Source organism: Phyllostomus hastatus, unplaced genomic scaffold (genome assembly GCF_019186645.2).
Source record: "Phyllostomus hastatus isolate PE091 unplaced genomic scaffold, TTU_PhHast_1.1 phas_contig_40, whole genome shotgun sequence".
Taxonomy (NCBI): Eukaryota; Metazoa; Chordata; class Mammalia; order Chiroptera; family Phyllostomidae; genus Phyllostomus; species Phyllostomus hastatus.
In genome coordinates this window covers 79,810,339-79,830,542 of record NW_025333872.1, presented here as the reverse complement: position 1 = coordinate 79,830,542, position 20,204 = coordinate 79,810,339, and the positions used below count along the sequence as shown (strand labels likewise).

The window sequence follows — 20,204 nt, the reverse complement described above, 5'->3', positions numbered from 1 at the left end:
AGTGTTCATGGAAGAAACAGATGATAAAGATTAAAGTTAAAAAGATAAATAAAACAGCGAACTCTGCAAAATAAATAAATAAAAACTACCTGTCTTTAAAAAAGAGAGAGAGCCCACAGCCCACTTGCCATGCTTCTGAGGCTGCTGCTGGTGACTGCCGCTAGAAAGCTTTTTGCTGTGGCATTGGTTAACTTTTAAGGGGTTGATGATATTTTGATAGTTTTTGGAGAATTTTTGAAAACTTTATAGGACATTTAAAAACTACACTAAGAACTCTATTTTGAGTTCCAGAGAAGTTTAATAAATAAGTACATGGATTATTTTAAATTCCATGTGCATTTTTCCACATTTATTGTACTCACGCCTTAAGAGAGGACAGTTATGCCATTTTATTCCACTTACTTTGCAGGTAACATCATTGATCTCTCAAATGTGATTCTTGTTCACCTAGATCATGATTTTTTAAAGATAATTTTTATAAGTAGCTGTGTTTCAAAAACAAAGTATAATGTTTATTGCTAAATGAAATACATAGGTGCATATTTTCTATAAGAATGTATTACATTATTTGATGGCTCAAATGCAGCAGAAATGTAATTATATATGATTAAATGCCTCAGGAATAATACTATAAAAAGATTGTGATATGGAACATGATAATCCTTAATGTAATTAGGATAAAATGCATTATCACAAGATTAGTAAATTGAAAACAGAGTAACTAGAATTTTAGGAGTAATGAGTTACTTGCAACAAAGTACATTCTCAAAAACATAGTGTCCTTTTTTTGAGCTTCACTGTTTGATGAGTAAGTGAACATGAATTACACAAAGTTTAAAAGGAGACCTTCAAAATGCCACTCAGGAAAGGTGAATGACGATAAAGAAATGAGCAATATGAGTTGTATTCAAATGCAATTGATGTTTAATTGAGTTAATATTTTTAGAAATGTAGAAATTAAATATACTACCTAATTACATATTTATTGATCTGTTTTCTGGACAGGTGTGTTCACATACACACATATATTTCATAAAAGAAGTAGTTTTTCTAATATTCCGGTATAAAAAAGCATTAAGTGATAATTTTTCACTTTTAGTGGCCGAACTGACGTGGGTTAGACAGCTTCCTGCTATTGAAATGACATTTCCTAAAACCTAGAAGACTTCTGAGATAGAAATGAGGCAGCCTATAGGGAATGGTCATGTGCTCATTTATTGGGTAAACACTGACCCTCTAGTTTGATTTTCAGTAAGTTGCAGCTGAGAGAAAAGTGCCGACAAATACATCATTTCTCATCCAAAGTGCAGCCCACCTGGCATAGAAATAGAACATTAGCACTGTGAGCTGCAAGTTTGAAAATCGATTTAATCCCTTTAGTCATAGTTCTGTGGGGACTCAACATGTTCAAAATGTTGAAGAGAAAAAAATGTTTAAAATAAAACATGTATGTGAGTATGTTCCACAATCTGCAGTGTAGGATAACAAGTCTTCCCCCTGGAAGACGAGCATGGGTAAACACACTTAAACAAGTTTTACAAACCGACTCTGTATTGGTGTTTGAGCCAGCTACACTTACTTCTAAGTAGTAACCGTGACTGACTAACGCCATTTTTCAGTGAAAGAGAATGATTCAATTCCTCTCGATTCCACAGATACTTACTGAATAGCCGCTTGGTGGCAGGCATCGAGCTGGATGTCACAGGGGTGCTAAGTCCAGGGGACACAGACCTTTCAGGTCACAGTGCAAAAAAAGGAAAGTTTGGCCCCTTTAATGGTGATGTCCTTCCTCATGATTTGCTTCTTAATTTCCTTGGAGCTTGAAGGGTTTCTCTTGTTTTTGTTTAGGAAACAAAACTGGAGATTAAAAGCAACTATCTGTTAATGTTTTGTTTACTCTCAGTGCCTTGATACGAGGAAGCTTTTTCCCTCTGCTTCAGGGAACTCATGGACCGCCGGAGTCGGGGCCTGCTACCTACAGACACCGTGCACAGATGCTGTGATTGCACGTGGTGGCCCCTTTGTTACCGGGAGGGTGCCACTGGGGGTTCAGGGTCTCCTCTCTATTATTTCTGTTCTCCTCCATGGGAACAAGGTTTCAAGCATTTTCAAGTTGTGAGCATTTATTTAAGTTTGTGAAGTGTAGTTTGATCATCCAGATTTTTTATCCTCTGTTTTGATTAGGTAAGGTTCTATTTACAACTAATTGTCATTGAAATAGAAAGTACATTGTTCACAAAATACTCACTTTGAAAGTGTGCAATATTGCTAAATGAATTTTTTTTACTTTTCTTACAACATAAGAATTATGGAAGTATATAATTTGTGTGTATATATGTATTTTTAACTTCTCTTTGAAGAGATAACCATTTGACAAGGTCAGTGCTATAAAACTCTCTTTAATGAAACTGGCATGTAATTTAAAGCAGACCAATCAAAAGCGGATATTTTATTTTTCAGTGTTTTCCCATTGTGTGTCAGTCACACAAGCTCACACGCTAGAATGAAAAAATGTCCCCTGGATCTGACCTGCAAAGGTCTGCACCCGGACCGACTTTTACCAGTGGTCATGAAATGAAGAAGCCGTCCAGCTTTAACAGCAGCAGTGCTCCTGGGTCTCGTCGTGATGAAAGTACTTTATCATTATAAGGCTCTTTAGTCTCACACCGTGGCACTTTCCACTGTCCGTACAAATTGTTGGTCTCCTTGATTGGAAGAAAAAAGCTCTTCATCTAAAACTTCTTGGTCACTTGTTCCATCCCATAGAGCAAGACACTGCAGTGGCCTCTGGAGCTGACTAAATGACCGAGAGACATTTATCGCTCCCCTCACACACACACTGACGTCAAGAGTGATTTTAGTGACCAGAGGACCTACGTGAAATGCTTCCAAATGACCCATTTTTAAAATAATACAGAATCACTCTTCTGGTGTGCTATGAACAAATTTGCATTTTCCACTCCAGCTCATTTGAAAATGAGATCCAGGTGCTTCCTTTGGAAGGACACACACATAGAAATTGGAAAAGAGCCTTATGATGATAATGTGCTTTCCTTCCTTTTTTGCCCTTAAACATTCATTCATCATCATATGACTGGCTAACATCATTATTAATACCTTCTTATCATTTTATGACAAGCTTCTGGAAGAAAGTGCATGGTGTCAGCTTGCTTGAAAATAACATTGCTTTGCTTGTTCTACTGCTCTACATTAGGGGAGAATTTCGATCGCCAGGCCAGCCTTCGGCGGTCTCTAATTTACACAGACACTCTGGTAAGACGACCGAAGAAAGTCAAAAGGAGAAAGACTATTACAGGAGTCCCTGACAACATACAGAAGGAGCTAGGTATGGCTCATCAGAACTGTATTCTGTTGCCCCTCGTTGCTGTTCAGCATTCCTATGCTAACCTCATCTGTGGTGCTTATGGAATCGATACATTCTGATAGCCATTTGGTGCCCCAAAGGCCCAGCTTCCTTTCTGAAGGAGGCACTGTGCACAAATCTTAACACTCCAAGCAGATGATGTATTGAATTTTGGTGAGAAGATAAGAGGAGAAGTTTCTGTGAAAACTACTAAGTGGGATGATAGAAATTCACAGTTAGGTCATTATTTCTATGTACTTTGAACAGTGGGGAATTTCCACAATTAAATTGACTTTTCAGTTAGATTTTAAGTTTTTGTAAAACTTATTCTAGAGCTTCAAGTTATGGTTTATGGACTTCATTAGTTATGCTGACAGTATTGATGGCCTTTGCCATCAAAGAGTGTGGTGTAACTAGTAAATACCAGCATGATAGAAAATAGTCTTTATGTTGGATAGTGCATTTATGCACTTCCAGTGAAACAACTTCATAGCTTTTTGAGTCAGTAGTTTTCAACCTGTGATAAAAACAGGAAACAAAAAAAAAATTTTTTGGCTAGGGGAAGAAAGGGTTGTTTGCTTCATTATTCACTTACCCATTTGTTTCTGCTTATCTTCATATAAACTGTGAATAATCTCTTCATTCTCTTCTTAATGCCTTCCCTCCTTTTCTCTGGGTTTTAATGGGTCCATCAGGAGTGTCTGCAGAGGCAGCACAGCAAACTGGGTCAGGAGCCGGGACCCTGGGGCCAGGCTGCTTGGATTCACATCTTAGCTCTGCCACTAACTCTCTGGGGACCTCCAGCTGGTTACTTTACCTGAGTCTACTTCCTCATTTATGGGAGGGTGGTTTAGCATTTAATGAACTAATACAGGTGAAGCACTTGGTGCCTGCGACTACTATGAACATAACGCTGCTATTGTAATTATTGGAGGGAACTTAATACTCCCTTTCTTGGGATTTGTCTTTCTCTTCAGCTAACCTATGGACTTCTTTCACAGTAGTTACTTTCACCTAATGTTTACACTTTTATTTACTATTAAAGGTTGTGCTCTAGAAACTGAGAATCCTTACTTCTGAACTTGCCTATTAGTCTTTTAGTTAAAATGAGTTTATCCTAGCAATAGTGATATACCTGTTATGGTACTTTGTGGTCGCATTTCAGCTTCCAGGTGCTATAGACACTGTTCCTATGTGTGTTTTTCCAACACCTCTGCTCACTCTTCTTTGCCTTGCATTTCCTCTCTAACTGCTATTCAGTTCTACAGTTCGTATGCTCTGCCTTCCCAACTGTATCAACGTGAGACGAGAAGAGCAATGCTCTGCTTCTGCTCTAGGTAGCTCCAGCGACCCAGATGGCATGCAGGTGCTCGTCTTATCCCCTAACAGAAGGCCTTACTACAGACACAGGCCAGATTCCACCCACAGGCTTTGTGAAGCCTGTCCTTCGTTCATGCCCCCACATGTTGCTTTTTGTAGTGGGCCGGTCCTCCTGCATCCCATCCTTTCAGACCTTTTTCATTCCCCCTCCTTTGGGCAACAGCTGACTAAATTGAGAAACTAATGTGTTACATGTACATTCAATGGATGCTTAATGGGCTAGTCTGCTCCGGCACTCAGGTGACATTTGTCTTTGAACTGATCTTTTAAGAGATGGCCTTAATCAAAAAGAGTGACTTTAAAGACCGGCCCTTTGTAAGACAGCAAGGTTGATGTTTCAGGGTAAGCTGCACTTTTTAAGTGGCTTTCTGACCAAAAGAGGTAGGTTTTGGATGGCTTTATGCAAACAGTGTAAGAATTGTTTGGCCCAGATAAAGATACACATAAGTATTCAACACCAATTATCTATATATGTGCATAGCAGGAGCTCTAGAACCTCCGAATTCTGAGTTTTTATCACTTGTCACCGAGCCAAGCAGTATGGAGCCAGTCACTCAGCTGCCTCCTTGACCTTACTGAATGATCTGGCCAGCCTGGTAAATCGTATCTCCTGTAATTTTAACATTTTTAAATGAGTGTTTGGGCCCCTGGAGCTCATGCTTATTTCTCTTTGGCACGTGACATGGAACCACTACTGAAGCTTGAGGAAAGAAAAGAGCTTTTCCCATAGCATCTGCGTTGTGATCCTTGCCAGATGTGAGGCAGTCGACGTCACTGTGCAGTGACAGGGCCTGGATCGAGGCTGGAGGTCAGCTGAGACAGCTGTGTCAGAGCTCCAGCTTGGCTGCGGAAAAAAGGGCCATTAGACAGCACTCTCGTTTTATGGACAGACTCGTTGGAAGGATTGGTGGATAGAATAAGGGAAAATAACATTAAAATACTGAAAAGTTTAGGGGAATAAATTTGATCATCATTTTCTTTCATTCATTTTAGGACTTCAGGTTGACTTTTCTCCTGATATTTTGTGCTCGTAAGTTATCTAGTTTGGAAACTTTGTGCTACCTAACAGTTGAGTGCCAGAAATAGAAATGTGTCATATTACCTGCAAAAAGAAGTCTTCTCTAGATATAAAGCATAGGGTTTTATGGCTGAGTCAAATAAACTAGATTTTAAAAAGGAAATGATTATCTAAAGGAAAAAACATTCTCTGGATGCGCCCTGCCCACTAAACACTGTCCAAGTTGCCAGGGCTTGGGTTTTTAGAAATCTAACCAGATGTGTTTCCAGAATTAGTGTTATATTATGCTTAATTATATGCAGCTTTTACTTCAAAACCCCTAAGTAGTAGACTCTAGAGACTAGCTAACAAACACTTTAAAATCAAGGTTATGCTATTTTCTGTTTACTTCCAAAGTATATTTGATGACTGATAACTTGTTTCCTTCCATTGAAATGAGTCAGATAAAATTTTGATTTTTAATCCTATTATTTTTAACATACAGAGAAACCTCTTTGAACACCCTGTTGCCCTTTTGTGAGGTTTCATTTTTTCAGACTTAGATAGGGTTATTTTGTTGGTATATAATTATATTTGGCTGCATCTGGAACTTATCTCAGTATGTTTCCCAAGCAGAAAAGCCTCATTTAAAGGAATCCCCTTCTGAATAATTTTGATAGTTTGTACAAAGACCTGAAGTACTTTTTAAAATTTATTTTTCAATTATAATTGACATACAATATTAGTTACAGGTGTTGTTAAGACTTTCAGAAAATCCTATATAAACCTTAAATAAATTAACTTGTAGATTTCTCGTTTTTGGGGGGGAGGTATTTAAAAAAAATCCTTACCTAAGGATATATTAAGTTGAGAGACAGAGAGAGAAAACATTGGTTGAGTGCCTCCTATAAGTGCCCTGACTGAGGATCAAACCCACAACCTACCGTATTTTTGGACTATAAGATGCATTTCCCCTGCCAATTTGGGGGGAATAATGGTTGTTCATGCTGCTGTTGAGTTCTGTTTACATTTATATTGGTGAAATATTACGTTATTTATGTTATGAAATATTTACCACATTTTTTGGTTCAAATTTTTTTTTCCTATTTTCCTCCTCTAAAACCTAGGTGTGTCTTATGGTCTGAATAATCCATGGTATGTATGTGCCCTGACCAGGGATTGAACCTGCAACCTTTGGTTATGGGATGATTCTCCAAACAACTGAGCCACTCGGCCAGGGCTCGATTTCTCTCTTTGACTATGTGTTCTTTAAGAACTGAAAATCTCTTGTAAAAGAAATATATGTATAATTATTTCTTTACATTAGATTTTAAAGTCAGATAAATCCCATCAAAAGTTTTAGCAGCATCTGAGTGGTTTATATTTGTTTATACTTCTCTTTTTGTAGTCTGTTTTTGTTCTTCAATTCTAATCAATATAGCATCTGTATCTGTAATATTGTGACACTTTTTGTACTATGAAAATATTGGAAGATCTGTTTGAATTTTGGTGGTCCCTGTGTGAAACATATGTTTTCCCATTTTTAAAGGTCTTTAGCCCTGACTGGTGGGGCTCAGTGGATTGAGCACCAGCTTGTGAACCAAAGGGTCCCTGTTTCAATTCCCAGTCAGGGCACATGCCTGAGTTGTGGGCCAGGTCCCCAGTAGGGGGCGTGCAGGAGGCAACAACACATTAATGTTTCTCCCTCTCTTTCTCCCTCCTTTCCCCCTCTAAAAATAAATAAATAAAAATCTTAAAAATTAGAACATTACCAATTTTTAAAAAAATCTTTAGAAAAATACTGTTATTTTAGTAAGAAATTTGTGCTGGTCCATAGATGGTGGAAAAATGGCTATATTCCCATTTTCAGAAGCCCGGAATGGTTTCACATTCAAAATTGTTACCTGAGAGAATCAGGACATTGTTTTCAGCCCTCAGAGACAGTTAAAAATCTACCATGGACTCCGTGCAAAAACTACCACAGTTCTGAAAGAAAAAGATAAAAACCCAGTGTCGAGTGGAATGATGCATCTTGAATGTTTGGAATCAAACTGGTACAAACTGATACAGCCACAAAGTCAGCCTCCCACCTTCTAAACTACCAAATGGCAAAATGAGTACCTTTTGTCTTTTCTTTCCTCAGAGTGGATTTTTCTTCTACTCTTGTCCTTTTGCCTGCTGCCCCTCTCTCTGAGGGAGAACTTCGTGTGTATGTGTGTGTAGGGGGTGTCTTTAGTGAGTGGCTCCTTGGCTGAGGGGAAGGGGGAGGAAATAGGTTCCATTGGATAGGAATACAAGTACAGTGAAGGAAAGGGCTCACTGGGCCTCTCCCCCACCCCAGGGTGACGTCTCCTTGCGGTTTATATCAAGAACATGTTCGCTATGTGGATGAGCACGAGGCTTTAGATCCAGCCGGGGATTGTGTGGGGTATGGAGGGAGTTCTCCAGAATCCACTCCCCACCAGTGTCACCGGGGGCCTGGGCAGGTGCCCAGTGACGCTGGTGGGTCGCCCGGCCAAGCCCATGCTGTGGCTTCGCTACTAGTTTTCAAGACTTAATTTGTCCTGACGATGGCTATGCATGAACTGATTTTTTTCTCTGTACATTGTGAGTAGGTTCTTGACCTCGTGATTTTGTTTAAAGCTTCTCTTCTTTCTTAGGTGAGCTTGAAATCTGCTGTCAACACCTAAGGTGTTTTCTTACCAACTTTGCTGTTTGGCTTTCCTCGTGCTTTATTCTTTTTTAAACATAGTATTCTCGGTTTAGCTGTAAGGCTCTAAGAAATGAATAGCCCTAATTTGAGAAAACGTTCACTGGATCAGTCCCTGCTGCTTTTCCCTACCAGAACACAACAGATTGCCGTTGAATTTTGAATGTCACTGACAGACAGATGACGATGGCTTGAGATGGATAATGAAATGTTTGAGACACAGATGGGCCTGTAAATCACTTTTCTTAGGATTTCCTTCTGACATAGAAATTAATGTAATGAGCACTATGTCGTACCAATACCCTTCATAAATGCTGCCTTTGCGGCCCTGTTATTGAACTACCACATTCATCTGTCTTCAGGGAAGGCAGTCCCTGCTTGACAGATTCTCTCTGCAGGCACCTGGTTGGTAGGTGACAGGCCGCCTCGAAATCTTCACTGAAAGGAGGTGACCTGAAAGTACACCTTCCACAGAGCACTCAGCCTTGATCTCGGAGGGAGTACTTGAGAATTCCATATGCAGCACTTAGTCTATAGGAGGATTTGAAGACCAATTAAGAGAAGTACATGAAACTCATAGTAAGGGTTTTTACTTTGGGAGCTATTGCTGGCTATTTAAACTCTTACTTATGTGCCTACAGGAGAAAAAAAAACTATTTCAAATAGAGAAGTGTTGTTTGTTTTGTTTTGTTTTGTTTGTTTTGAAGCCCGGCAGAGCCAGGAGGAGGTGAGGGCACAGGTGATCGACTAAGGTACTGATCTTCAGGTAACAAGCCTCTTTCTGCTTCATCTTCAGCCGCGGGCACTGGCCACGATGATGGTGGTGGTCACTCGGTGTACGCTCCAGACCACTACTCGACACTAGGAAGGCTCGACAGCCATCGGTCTGCCGGGCAGCGCTCTGAAACCAGGGACTGCAGCTGTCAGACCGAGGAAGTCAAGGTTGTGCCCCCTTCGATGAGAAGAATCAGGGCGCAGAAGGGTCAAGGCATTGCTGCCCAGATGAGCCACCTCTCGGGCTCCTCAGGGAACATGTCCGTGCTGAGCGATTCTGCGGGCATCGTGTTCCCCTCCCGCCTCAGCAGCGACGCTGGCTTCCACAGCCTCCCGCGTTCCGGCGCCAGGGCCAGCGTGCAGTCTCTGGAGCCCCAGTTCGCGGGAGACCTGGACGGCGTGTTCCCCTACCAGAGGGCTAACCTCCAAGCAGATGAAAACATAGGACGGTTAGCAGGTGCCTGTAGGACCGGAACCCTCTTGAGGCCCAAGTCCCAGGAGCTGAGACACTTGGAGAGTGAAAACAGGACAGGCCCGGCATGTGTGGTGTCCCCTCATGGGACCTGCTCCACCAGCATCATCCCCAATGCCACCCTCTCCTCCTCGTCGGAAGTGATTGTCATCCACACCGCTCAGAGTTCAGGGCAGCTGGACAGTAAAATGACCAGCTCCCCGACATACATGAAGATAAAATCTAGGGACCGACTCCTCCCCAGGCACTCTGGTACAGATGACCGGTGGTCTCCCAGTGGCAACTGGAATGAAGGTCACTCCACCGTTGTTTCACAGGCCCTGGGCCCCCGTTCCCCCAGGAGAGCCACACTGTTGTCCCTCTGTGATGCGGCAGTCTCTCTGAATGCCCCAGCGCATCAGGACAATGGGCCCCAAGCCATGGCCTATAACTGTAGAAAGAGCCTGAGCTTCCCAGCGGCCCCGCAGGATGTGGATGGCAAGAGTGAGTCCAGTTATTCAGGAGGCCGGGGGCATGGCGTGGAGCCCTGGGAATACAGCGCCTCAGGGAGCGGGCGGGCCTCCCCACTGAAGCCTCACCTGGCCACTCCTGGTGACTGCACTCCTGTGAGCAACATGAGCAGCTGCAGTTTGGACCAGACGTCCAACAGAGACGACGCCAGGTCCCTGTACTCAGAGGACCACGATGGCTACTACACGTCTGTGCACAGCGACGCTGCACCCGGGGCTGGGAGTCTGGGCGGCAGCAGCAATGGCTTTGGGAACCCCAGGCACAGCGTGGTCAATGTGTTTGAAGGAAGAACTCAGAAGAACCAAGGGGACCGGTCAAATTGCCATGACAGATCTCTTTCTCGAAACATCTCTTTGAAGAAAGCAAAGAAGCCTCCTCTGCCACCCTCTCGGACGGACTCCCTGCGCAGGATCCCCAAGAAGAGTGCCCAGACCAACGGGCAGGTGCTCAACGAGAGCCTGATTGCCTCACTGCACTACTCGCTGCAGCTGAACCTCCCGGGCAAGGGCGGCCTGTCACCCTCCCAGAGCCCCTGCAGTGACCTGGAGGAGCCCTGGCTGCCCCGCTCCCGCAGCCAGAGCACGGTGAGTGCGGGCAGCAGCATGACTTCCGCCACCACGCCCAACGTCTCCTCCCTGTGCGGGGTCACCCCGTCACCGAGCGACACGAGCAGTGTTAAGTCCGAGTACACGGACCCTTGGGGTTACTACATTGACTGCACAGGCCTGCAAGAAGACCCTGGGAACCCCGGCGGGGGCTGGCCAGCCTGCAGTGGGGCGCCAACTGGCAATGGGCCAGCCCGCCACGTCCCAGAGGGCTCCAGGGCCGCCGTGCCCCCGGGGCCTGGTGGCTCAGTCAAACCAAAGATCACGTCACCGGAGAAGTCGCATCGAGTCACTTCTCCGTCCAGTGGGTATTCCAGCCAGTCGAATACGCCCACGACACTCACCCCTGTGCCTGTGTTTTTGAAATCAATGTCACCAGCCAACGGGAAGGGAAAGACCAAGCCCAAGGTGCCGGAAAGGAAGTCCTCTCTGGTGTCTTCCGTATCCATCTCCTCATCGTCCACGTCCCTTTCTTCTAACACGTCCACAGAAGGGAGTGGAACCGTGAAGAAGCTGGACGCGGTGCCGGCCTCTCTCCCTGCCGTTCCTCCTCTCCCGCCTCTTCCGTCTCCTTGTCCTGCCGACAGGTCTCCTCCTCTCCCTCCTCCCCCGCCTTCAGCAGATTCCCCCGAGGGCTCTCCTCTGCCTCAGTCTCCTCTTTTCCCCCCTCCACCACCAGAAGTTCTTATTCCCTTCTGTCCTTCTGCTGACATGTGCTTTTCTCCTCCCTCCCCAGCCTGTAGCCCCACTCTGGGCCATGCCCCTGTGCTGTCCCCCCCACAGTCTTTACCCTCCTTGGTTCCCCCGCCTGCCCCACCCCTGGACCCTAGCCTGATGAAAGATGCTAGGCCTTCTTTCAAAAAGTCTAGCCAGCCAGACTCCTCCCAGGAGGCCTTTAGACAGCCTGGGACCAAGCAGGAGGGCGGCAGACCCCCCGGGCCCCTCATCACCACGGAAGCATTGCAGATGGTACAGTTGAGGCCGGTGAAGAAGAACTCGGGAACCGAGGGAGCACTGTTTCATGAACAAGCGTCTCAGGAAAAACGAACTCCAGTTGTGCCCCAGTATCATTTAAAGCCATCTGCTCTCCTGAAATCCCGAAATAGCATAAATGAAATGGAGAGTGAAAGCCAGTCTGCCTCCGTAACAAGCTCGCTGCCGACTCCCGCCAAGATCATGAGCCAGGGTCACCAGGACAGAGCGGCCGAGCATGGCTGCAGCCCGGGCGGCCCTGGGGCGGCAGAGGCTGGACCCAGGCCCACCCCACAGCAGACGGCCCCTGGACCTTCGCCCAGCAGGAAGCCGCCCCCCATTTCCAAGAAGCCCAAACTGTTCCTGGTGGTGCCACCTCCGCAGAAAGATTTCACAGCGGAGCCAGCACAGAACGTGAGCGAAGCAGCGCCCAGCCCCACGAAGGGAGAGGCCAGAGAGAGTTGTGCATCCGAGGCCGGTTCTGATGAGACCGGCTCCAGCAGCTCGGTTCTTGAGGGAGGAGCTGCAGAATCCACATCCCCAGGCAGAGTGGACGCCAGTGTCCCCGTGGTGCAGCCCGATGCCTCGCCAGTCCCTGAGCAGGAGGAGCCAGGCACCGAGCCCAGCGGGGACAGCGTGGAGAGCTGTCGGACTCTGCAGGACCCAGGGCGTGAGTCTGGCTTGCTCTCTCGTTCCCCTCCAACCCCATCCACATGGCTGAGGCAAACAGGGCTGGTGCGCATTCACGGGAAAGCCAGCTGTCTGTGGGTTTCCTGCGCTGCCTCACATCTAGGCTACCAACTTGGCATTTCATGAAAAATTGTTTAAAAATCTAGATCTAAGGGTAGAGCTTACAGAAGGGCAGAAAATAGAGGGGTGGGGGCGGGGTCTGCAGCAAGCTGGGTATTAAATAGCAATGAATAATCTCCCTTCTGGAGAGCGGCAGGGAAATGTTAGAACACAATTTAAGAGCTTCCTTAGAGTTCCAGACCTGAACGGAAAGAATGAGCTTTGGCTATCATGCTCCCCCATCTTTGTGAAATATCGAACTGCAGACCCGACTGCCTGTCCCTGTGGGTGTCACGTTGTCAGGAATGACAGCGAAGACCTGGGAGCTTGGCTAAAGGCTGAAATTCAAGTCGCTTGTGAAATCGTGTGTTTGCTTGCTTGCTTCTCCATAGCCGGGGCTCCGGAGACGGACTCAGCCCTCTCTTCCTCAGAGGACTTCCTTAAGGAAGAAGGGAGTGATGAGGCGATGACCCCCAGCAGACCCCGGACCACGGAAGACCTCTTCGCAGCTATTCACAGGTATCTAAAACTCCTCCTGTTTTCACCTGCTGTAGGCGTCCCCCTTTCCAAGTGCTTCCTCAAATTTTCTTTTCTTTCTTGAGGTTTCTTTGGCCACCCAGTTAGGTTTCATGAACTTGATTATCGATCTGTTTTAGAGTATTCCTATATTTTTACTTCCTCTGATTCCCAGTATCTGTTTTGCTTTGTTCCCCTGATTTTTATGATGACGTGGGGAGCAGAGGCTCAGATGCCTCCTGGTCGGCACCGTTCCTGCTGGCGAGAAGTGCCGAGTGTCCATCCTGTCACAGGGTGTTTTAGGAGTAGGGTCAGAGCAGCCCCCGTCCAGGGCGAGGATGCTGTGATCTGTGGCTGCAGACTAGCTCTACAGGAAAGGACCTTTCCTAAAGGTGTATTATTATTTTACAGAAAACCCAGGATTTTATGGTGCAATTTTTTGGGCTACTTCAGTGTTTCAATAAATCTTTTTTAAGCAGGAGCGAAAGGAGTTAAATCCGCTTGTTACTGTATGCTGCTAGTGCCATCTAGTGGCAGCAGAGGTTATTGATGTACAACAACAGAATAAAATTTTCAGAGTAACTGCCAGTGAACTGATGCACTTTTTACTTGTGGTCACCTTAAGGGAATAGGATTTAACACTGAAGCTTCATTTTTGCCTCATTTCTTCTGTGGATAACCCTGCACCCTCACAGCAGTGACATGGTGAGAGCTGATCAGACAGTGTGTGTGCAAGTGCTTTCTCTACAAACCTTCACTTCCTTCTAGACGTCTCTACCACAGTATTTGCAGATAACTCTGACAGATGCCCTAATGCTCCCAAAGTCTTCTGTTGCCCTGAACCAAAGTCCCCCTTCTCCCCTTCTGAAGCAAAAAACCCTGTAAAAATCATTTGATTGTGTAAATAACCTTGTGTCGTGACTGTTTTCCCAGTTCTTGGAATATAACAAAAACTGTTTGTTGCATGACACGAAAAGCATGCGCTCTCCCCTCCTGAAATTCCTCACGCAACCCACCAACATGTCTCGGGGGGAAAAAACCAAGCTGGCAGATTAAGGTGTTTGTGAAGAATGGTATTTCTTACCTCTTAGCTCTAGTATTGGTATACTATCCCAAAAGATGTGCAAAACACTGCCCCTTTAATATTGCCTGTTTTACTTGATCTCATTAGGAATAAAAAGGTAGCTAGTTAATCAAATTATATCTCGAAATAGGGAAACAAAAAATGCTGTATCCTTTGAAACCAACTTCAGTGGCATTTCTACAGGTTTATACAGCTGTTTCTAACTCTAAACATTCTAGACAGGCAGGCACTCAATAAATATTTTCCGAGTTAAATGAAACCAATTGGTATTTAACTGTTCGGAAATTCTTCCCAGTCTCGACGTCTTCCATGCAGCGCGGAGCGCGCTGGATGGCCCAGCATGCAGGCGCGCACGCTTATGCGGCAGTGCCCGGGAGGGCACGCCGCCTGGTCGCTCTGTGCTCAGAACTCTCGGTCTCGGTGAGAAACCCGAGTGTTGTGGCCCGAATTACTATGTGCTTTTCCCAAAACGTGCCCCAGATCGCTTCTGTAGTTTATTTTAGCATTCCTCTTAAGGCACTGAGAAATGTGTGGCTTCTCCTACTAGAGAATTCTATCTAGAGCATAATTATAATCACATCTACAGCAGATGCGGAAAGGGGCCAGCCTGTGTTACCGGGTGAGCGCCTGGTGGCAGCACAGGCTGAGTAGGACCGGGCTGCAGAGCGGGAGCCAGGGCGCGTGCCGGCGTTAATTCTGTCTGGCACTGATAACATTGCAGACGCAATGAAAATCCACCTGGAGTTTGGGATTTCTAGGGCTTTGTTTCATGTCCCCTTCCGTACCTAAGCTAATACTATAAAATAAAGAATATCTAAATTGAAACAGAGCTTTCAAATTTTATAATGCAAATTAATTCACTTCAGATTCAAAGCCAGATGGAAAATGTAGAGCACCAGTTGAGGTGTGAAGTTTTTATATTTATTGAAGTAATTAGTTTTCAAGCCGGAGTTAACTGTTTAAGTCCTTTTTACAGCCATCTCCTTTAAACACACACACAGTGCATGTGCGTGTGTGCGTGCACACACATACAAACATACATGCACACAAAGAATTGGAATGTTCAGATTTAATTCTCGTTTTAGGGGCAGCTGCTCTTGAAAAAACAATAATAGTTTTATGAATTCCCACCTCTCCTCTTAATTCTAAGTCGACAATAAAAGGCTGTGGCTTCGATGGGGCGGAGCTGTGGCCTGCTGAGTGGCAGTCAGCATGCCTTCCCATTGGAAAACCAGACAGAAACTGTGCCACAGACGAGCGCTGCAGAAGTAAGATGAGCAGCTGCGCGAGCCGTGAGGCCCTGTGCTGTGAATGGGGGACGCTCCATCGGGTCCCCGTTCTTGTGTTCAGCTGCGTGGCTTCATGCTCCACTCGGGTCCCTTCTCTGCTCAGACCCACCCATCTGAAGTCTTTTCCGGCTCAGAAGTCGGCACGGTGGTTGTTTCTGTGGTTTCTGGTCGTCACTCCTTAGCTACTCTGCAGCGTGGCATTTACTGACAGCTGGGCAGGACCACTGGACCAAACTGTCCCAGGCCAGGCTCCGTACTCCCAAAGGGGCTGCTGCTGCATCAGGTCTGGCCACCCTTCAGCTTCCGAATTGGGTCCTTACTTTCTGTCTTTGGCTTTGGTGGCTTCTTGTTGGCTAGCAGCAGGGAGAGGTCCCTGGGAGCACCAAGCCCAGGACAGCCATCATAGCCCACCCTTCCCTGTGCCTTGCTGGGTGGGCACAGAAAAACTGCACTGAAGCCTGGCCTGGTGGCAAGAAGGGAAAATTATATTTTCCTAAATGGCACTCAGGGGGTTACTCAGCACCTGCTCTGTGTCTGACAGAGCAAGGACACCGCAGCAGGGGGGTGGAACCCAGGTCCACGTGGATCCCGGGGCTCTTGATCAGACTGAATCCTCACAAACCTGGGAGACTCGTATCACCACCCCCATTTTACAAGCATGGGGCCCGAGGAGAGGTAGAGATGAGATCTGGTCCAAGGCCGCTCAGCTCAAAGTTGGGAGTGCTCAGATTTCACATTTACACTGTGTGCACAGGTAGCATCCTCCCAGTCTTTCCCTGCTGCGTGTTCTAGAATCATACAGCAGAAAAAGAGACACCACAGCTTTATGTCCTCAGATGTGCTGGGTTTGTAGGGCAAGGCCACCTGCACTTCGCCAAGGGGTTCCTCACACACTGCGTGGTTGTTATGAGAAGACCAGTGAGGGGCCGCTCGGCTCATCTGCCTCATTATTTCTGGTTCACACTCAGCAGCAACCACACAGAACAGGCAGGTTCTCGCAGACCCGGACCGTGAAATGCCCCCCGCCCCCCCCCAAGCATTTCACTTCCTCTGAAGGCCCCTCCTCTTTCACCCTCCACCCGTGTCCCTCATGTTTGCGTGATCAGCTGGAGGGTCTCCGAGGTCAGTCAAGGAGGAGGCCTGGTGTGGGAGGCGCACCTTTGTCTCCTGCATGGTGGGACTTCTGGGAGTCCACATACGGCCCAGTAAGAGCCAAGGAAGCCTGGTTTTACGTCACGCTCTTGTGCAGTTGTTCTAGAACCTGGGTGGGGCCTCTCTCGGCAGAGGGGCCGTTGGCTTGTCTGTTAGGCCCGTTCAGCGCCGGCACCAAACAAAAAGGAGAAGTGGGAAGGAAGGCGGGCCAGCACCGTGCAGTGCACTCGGGACCAGTCCGCTGTCGGAGACTTGATAAAAATGGCAGTTATTAAAAGCTTTAGAGATGGCCCTACCCTAAATAAGTTAGTATGACAACTGAGATTTGTTTCAAAATAACCCAGGAAGGGTGGAGCTGAAAGAAGAATGGAAATAATTACCGATGGGCCCTGGGCGCACGGGGCAGTCAGAGGAACTGCCTTTGCACGAACGTTGGGAGGTTCACGTGGTAAGAATAATACACGGGGACCCGAATGGGCGGTGAGATAAGCGGGGTGGCTGGGGCTGAAATCCAGTGGCCCATGGGGAATTAACCTTTCTCTTAATGTTGCTAAATCTCAGATCCAAGAGGAAAGTCCTCGGCCGCAAAGATTCGGACGACGACCACGCCCGAAACCATTCTCCCTCCCCGCCGGTGACGCCCACCAGTGCCGCCCCCAGCCTGGCCTCCCCGAAGCAGGTGGGATCGATCCAGAGGAGCGTGCGCAAGAGCAGCACCAGCAGCGACAACTTCAAAGCTCTGCTGCTGAAGAAGGGCAGTCGGTCAGACGCCAGCGCCCGCATGTCCGCCGCGGAGATGCTCAAGAACACAGACCCCAGATTCCAGAGGTCGAGGTCGGAGCCTTCTCCAGACACTCCCGACAGCCCGTCCAGCTGTTCCCCAAACAAGAACAGAAGGGCCCAGGAGGAATGGGCTAAGAACGAAGGCTTGATGCCTCGGAGTCTGTCCTTTTCCGGCCCCAGGTACGGCCGCAGTCGAACGCCGCCCTCTGCCGCCAGCAGCAGGTACAGCATGCGGAACCGCATCCAGAGCAGCCCGATGACCGTCATCTCTGAAGGCGAAGGGGAGGCCTTGGAGCCCGCGGACGGCAGGGCGCGCCACGCCCTGGGCGCTGCAAGGGGCTGTTCGCTGGGTGGGCTGGAGGGGGATGAAATGGACGAGGGCAGCCTGCTCTGTGGCGGGGAGCCCACCGCCTTGCTGCGGGCACAGGCTTCCGGCCCCGCAGATGGGACGGCCAGTACCGAGGGCAGGGATCCGTCGGAACCGAGGGAGGTGCTCTGAGGGCAGAGAGTTAGGAGCAAGAACGGGGTCTCCCAGATGGTGGGGGGGCGGGTGCACAACACGTCTCTCTAGGAGGCCGGAGGGGGCCCTTCACCGCCTGCCCCGGGCTCCCACTCCGTGTGTGTGCTGTGGGCCCGGGTCCCTCCATGCCCGCGGTGGGTGAGGGCTGCTTAGGACTCACTTGGCACTTGCCCTGTGGCTTAAGAGCAAGTAGAAGCTTAACTTCTGAAAGTGCTTCCTGGGGAAGATTTTTTTTTTCTAAATGCTGGGGGGTGGGGGGGGGCAGTGAACAGGTATGTGTGTGCGCATTTTGAATACTCTTTATGTTAAAAAATACACACACACACACACATAACAGATATGTGAAGAAAAAAGAGTTAAGCTAGGTGGAGTAATGGAGGCTTCTGGACTAGGAGGTGATGGCTTTAAACGTCTGTTGACGGAAATGAGTGTGTTCCAGAAGGAAGGAGAAGACCATTGCTTCTGAGAAAGAGGTGCTAGATTGGCTGGTCTGAGTGCACAGAACACGAGGGCACACGCACCGGTGTGCTTTCTGGTGAGCCCGGAAGGCTGGGGAAGGGCTGAGTGACTAACCGGTTCAGGTACTTTTTTTCCCCGGGAAAAAGGCTTTGCTCCTTTTTTGTAAAAATGACATGCGGCTGTGGCGACGCTGTCACCGGGAGCCTGCGGCTGTGCAGCCACAGGCGCGCAGCTTGTAGCCCGGGTTTTGGAACGGTGGGTCATTTCTCACGTGGATCCTCCTGGAGCGGAGGGGGCCTCTGAGAACCGAGCTGAACGTGGGCACACGCAGAGGGGGCGGGGGAGGGGAGAAGGCGGAGGGGAAGGTGATACACTGCTGGGATTTGTTTCCTGCTTAGTAAATGAAATTATTTTTTAGAGTTAAAATTGAAAACTTGCACTATAGAACTGTGGGCGGAGCGTTTCCTTTTATAACCGTGTTTTTTTTAACCAGAGTTTAAACTTCCATTTGGCAATTTCTTATCACTTGAAATGTCAACATTTGCTAACTTTTGGATATCCTTTTGGTGACACCAAAGAGAAAGTTCTGGCTGTTTCTCCTTGAACCGCCTGCAGGATTGTGTCTTCGCCGAGAAGGGTTATCAGAATCTCGGATATCACCAGACTTTGACGAAAATGCTGAAAAGCTCTTTAGTTTCATGAACTGGTAAACATTGGCAGGGCTTGGCTACGAATTAGCCCTGGGAAATGAGTTTTTAGATTTAAAAGATTTTTTGCATCATTTGGTTTGTGTGTTTTTATATTTTTTTATAAATATAATTGAGTTAGGTAATTACCTTCTAATCTTCTTTGGTTAGAATGTTAACACTTTTAGACATGGGAAAAAGCCTGTAAAGTATTTATTTTTATGTCATATTCTGGTGACCCCTTCCCCCACCCCCTCCCAATGGCCACGTCCTTGATTTACTGGTGAGTAAAACCCGAGTGGTCTTCGTCAGAAGGACCCGAGACGGCAGTCCTGAGGATCTCGGGTCACGTCCCTGCCTGTCGTCGTCTTTTCCAGCGTGAAAATCTCACCTAAAAGTTGGACAGCACAGGCCGAGTCATGATGAGGTTTGTGCAGTAAAACTTGAGATATCCATTTCAGGCACGTCTTTAAGACAAAAAGCAAATCTAAAGAAGTAAGGCTCCTTCCGTTCTCTGAAGAAAACAAAACAGTTCTTTTCACACAACCAGAAATCAAGACCTGACATTTGGCCACGAGCAAAGGACTTTTTTTTTAACTTTTTGGGAGCAAGTGTCTACTACATTGGGAACGAGGATTTTTTTTTCTTCTAAATTTTAGAAAAGTGGTGTTGGCTTTTGAATATGAAATCTCATAGCTACCTAGAAAATACTAGAATGTACATGGCTGTCAGAAAACTTTAACATAATGTACAAATTATATATGTCAAAGGTAAAATAAGCAATGTCAAAACTAATGATAAAACTATTTTTAAAAAAACATTTTTAAAGGAAAAAATATATTAGGTTTTTCAATTTGCTTTGAATAAAAACAATTGTAAAGTAAATGTTTGAGCGTTATTTCTTCCTGTTTGTACGCGCACTTTTGAACAATGAGGTAGGTCTCCTGGCGCAGAGCTGTTGAGTGCGTTGCCGGGTGTAGAGGAACAGCGGTGGGGGCCAGAAGGTCTGTGGGAGGTGGGGCCCCAGGGAGGCGCTGAGGATGGCGCCATCTAAGAGGACGTCCGGAAAACAACTTGACATAACGCCCTTACGGACTTCCGAATAAAATACAGATAATGTATTGACCCACAGTTTAAATGAC

General features: G+C 46.8%; 1 protein-coding gene across 7 annotated transcripts in view; it reads left to right on the top strand.

Moving 5' to 3' along the window:
* NHSL1 (NHS like 1) overlaps positions 1-19,947 on the top strand; it is a 220,115-nt gene extending 200,168 nt beyond the window's left edge. For 5 of the 7 annotated variants that reach the window (XM_045843027.1, XM_045843022.1, XM_045843023.1 and 2 more), the window contains 4 exons: positions 3,215-3,346; positions 9,248-12,454; positions 12,966-13,092; positions 17,176-19,947. In XM_045843027.1, the coding sequence (XP_045698983.1) occupies positions 3,215-3,346; positions 9,248-12,454; positions 12,966-13,092; positions 17,176-17,896 (4,187 nt within the window). In that variant the 3' untranslated portion in view covers positions 17,897-19,947. The remainder of the gene's footprint in view (positions 1-3,214; positions 3,347-9,247; positions 12,455-12,965; positions 13,093-17,175) is intronic. The other 2 variants (XM_045843024.1, XM_045843025.1) reach the window with 1 other exon arrangement.
* Positions 19,948-20,204: the final 257 nt, after the last annotated feature.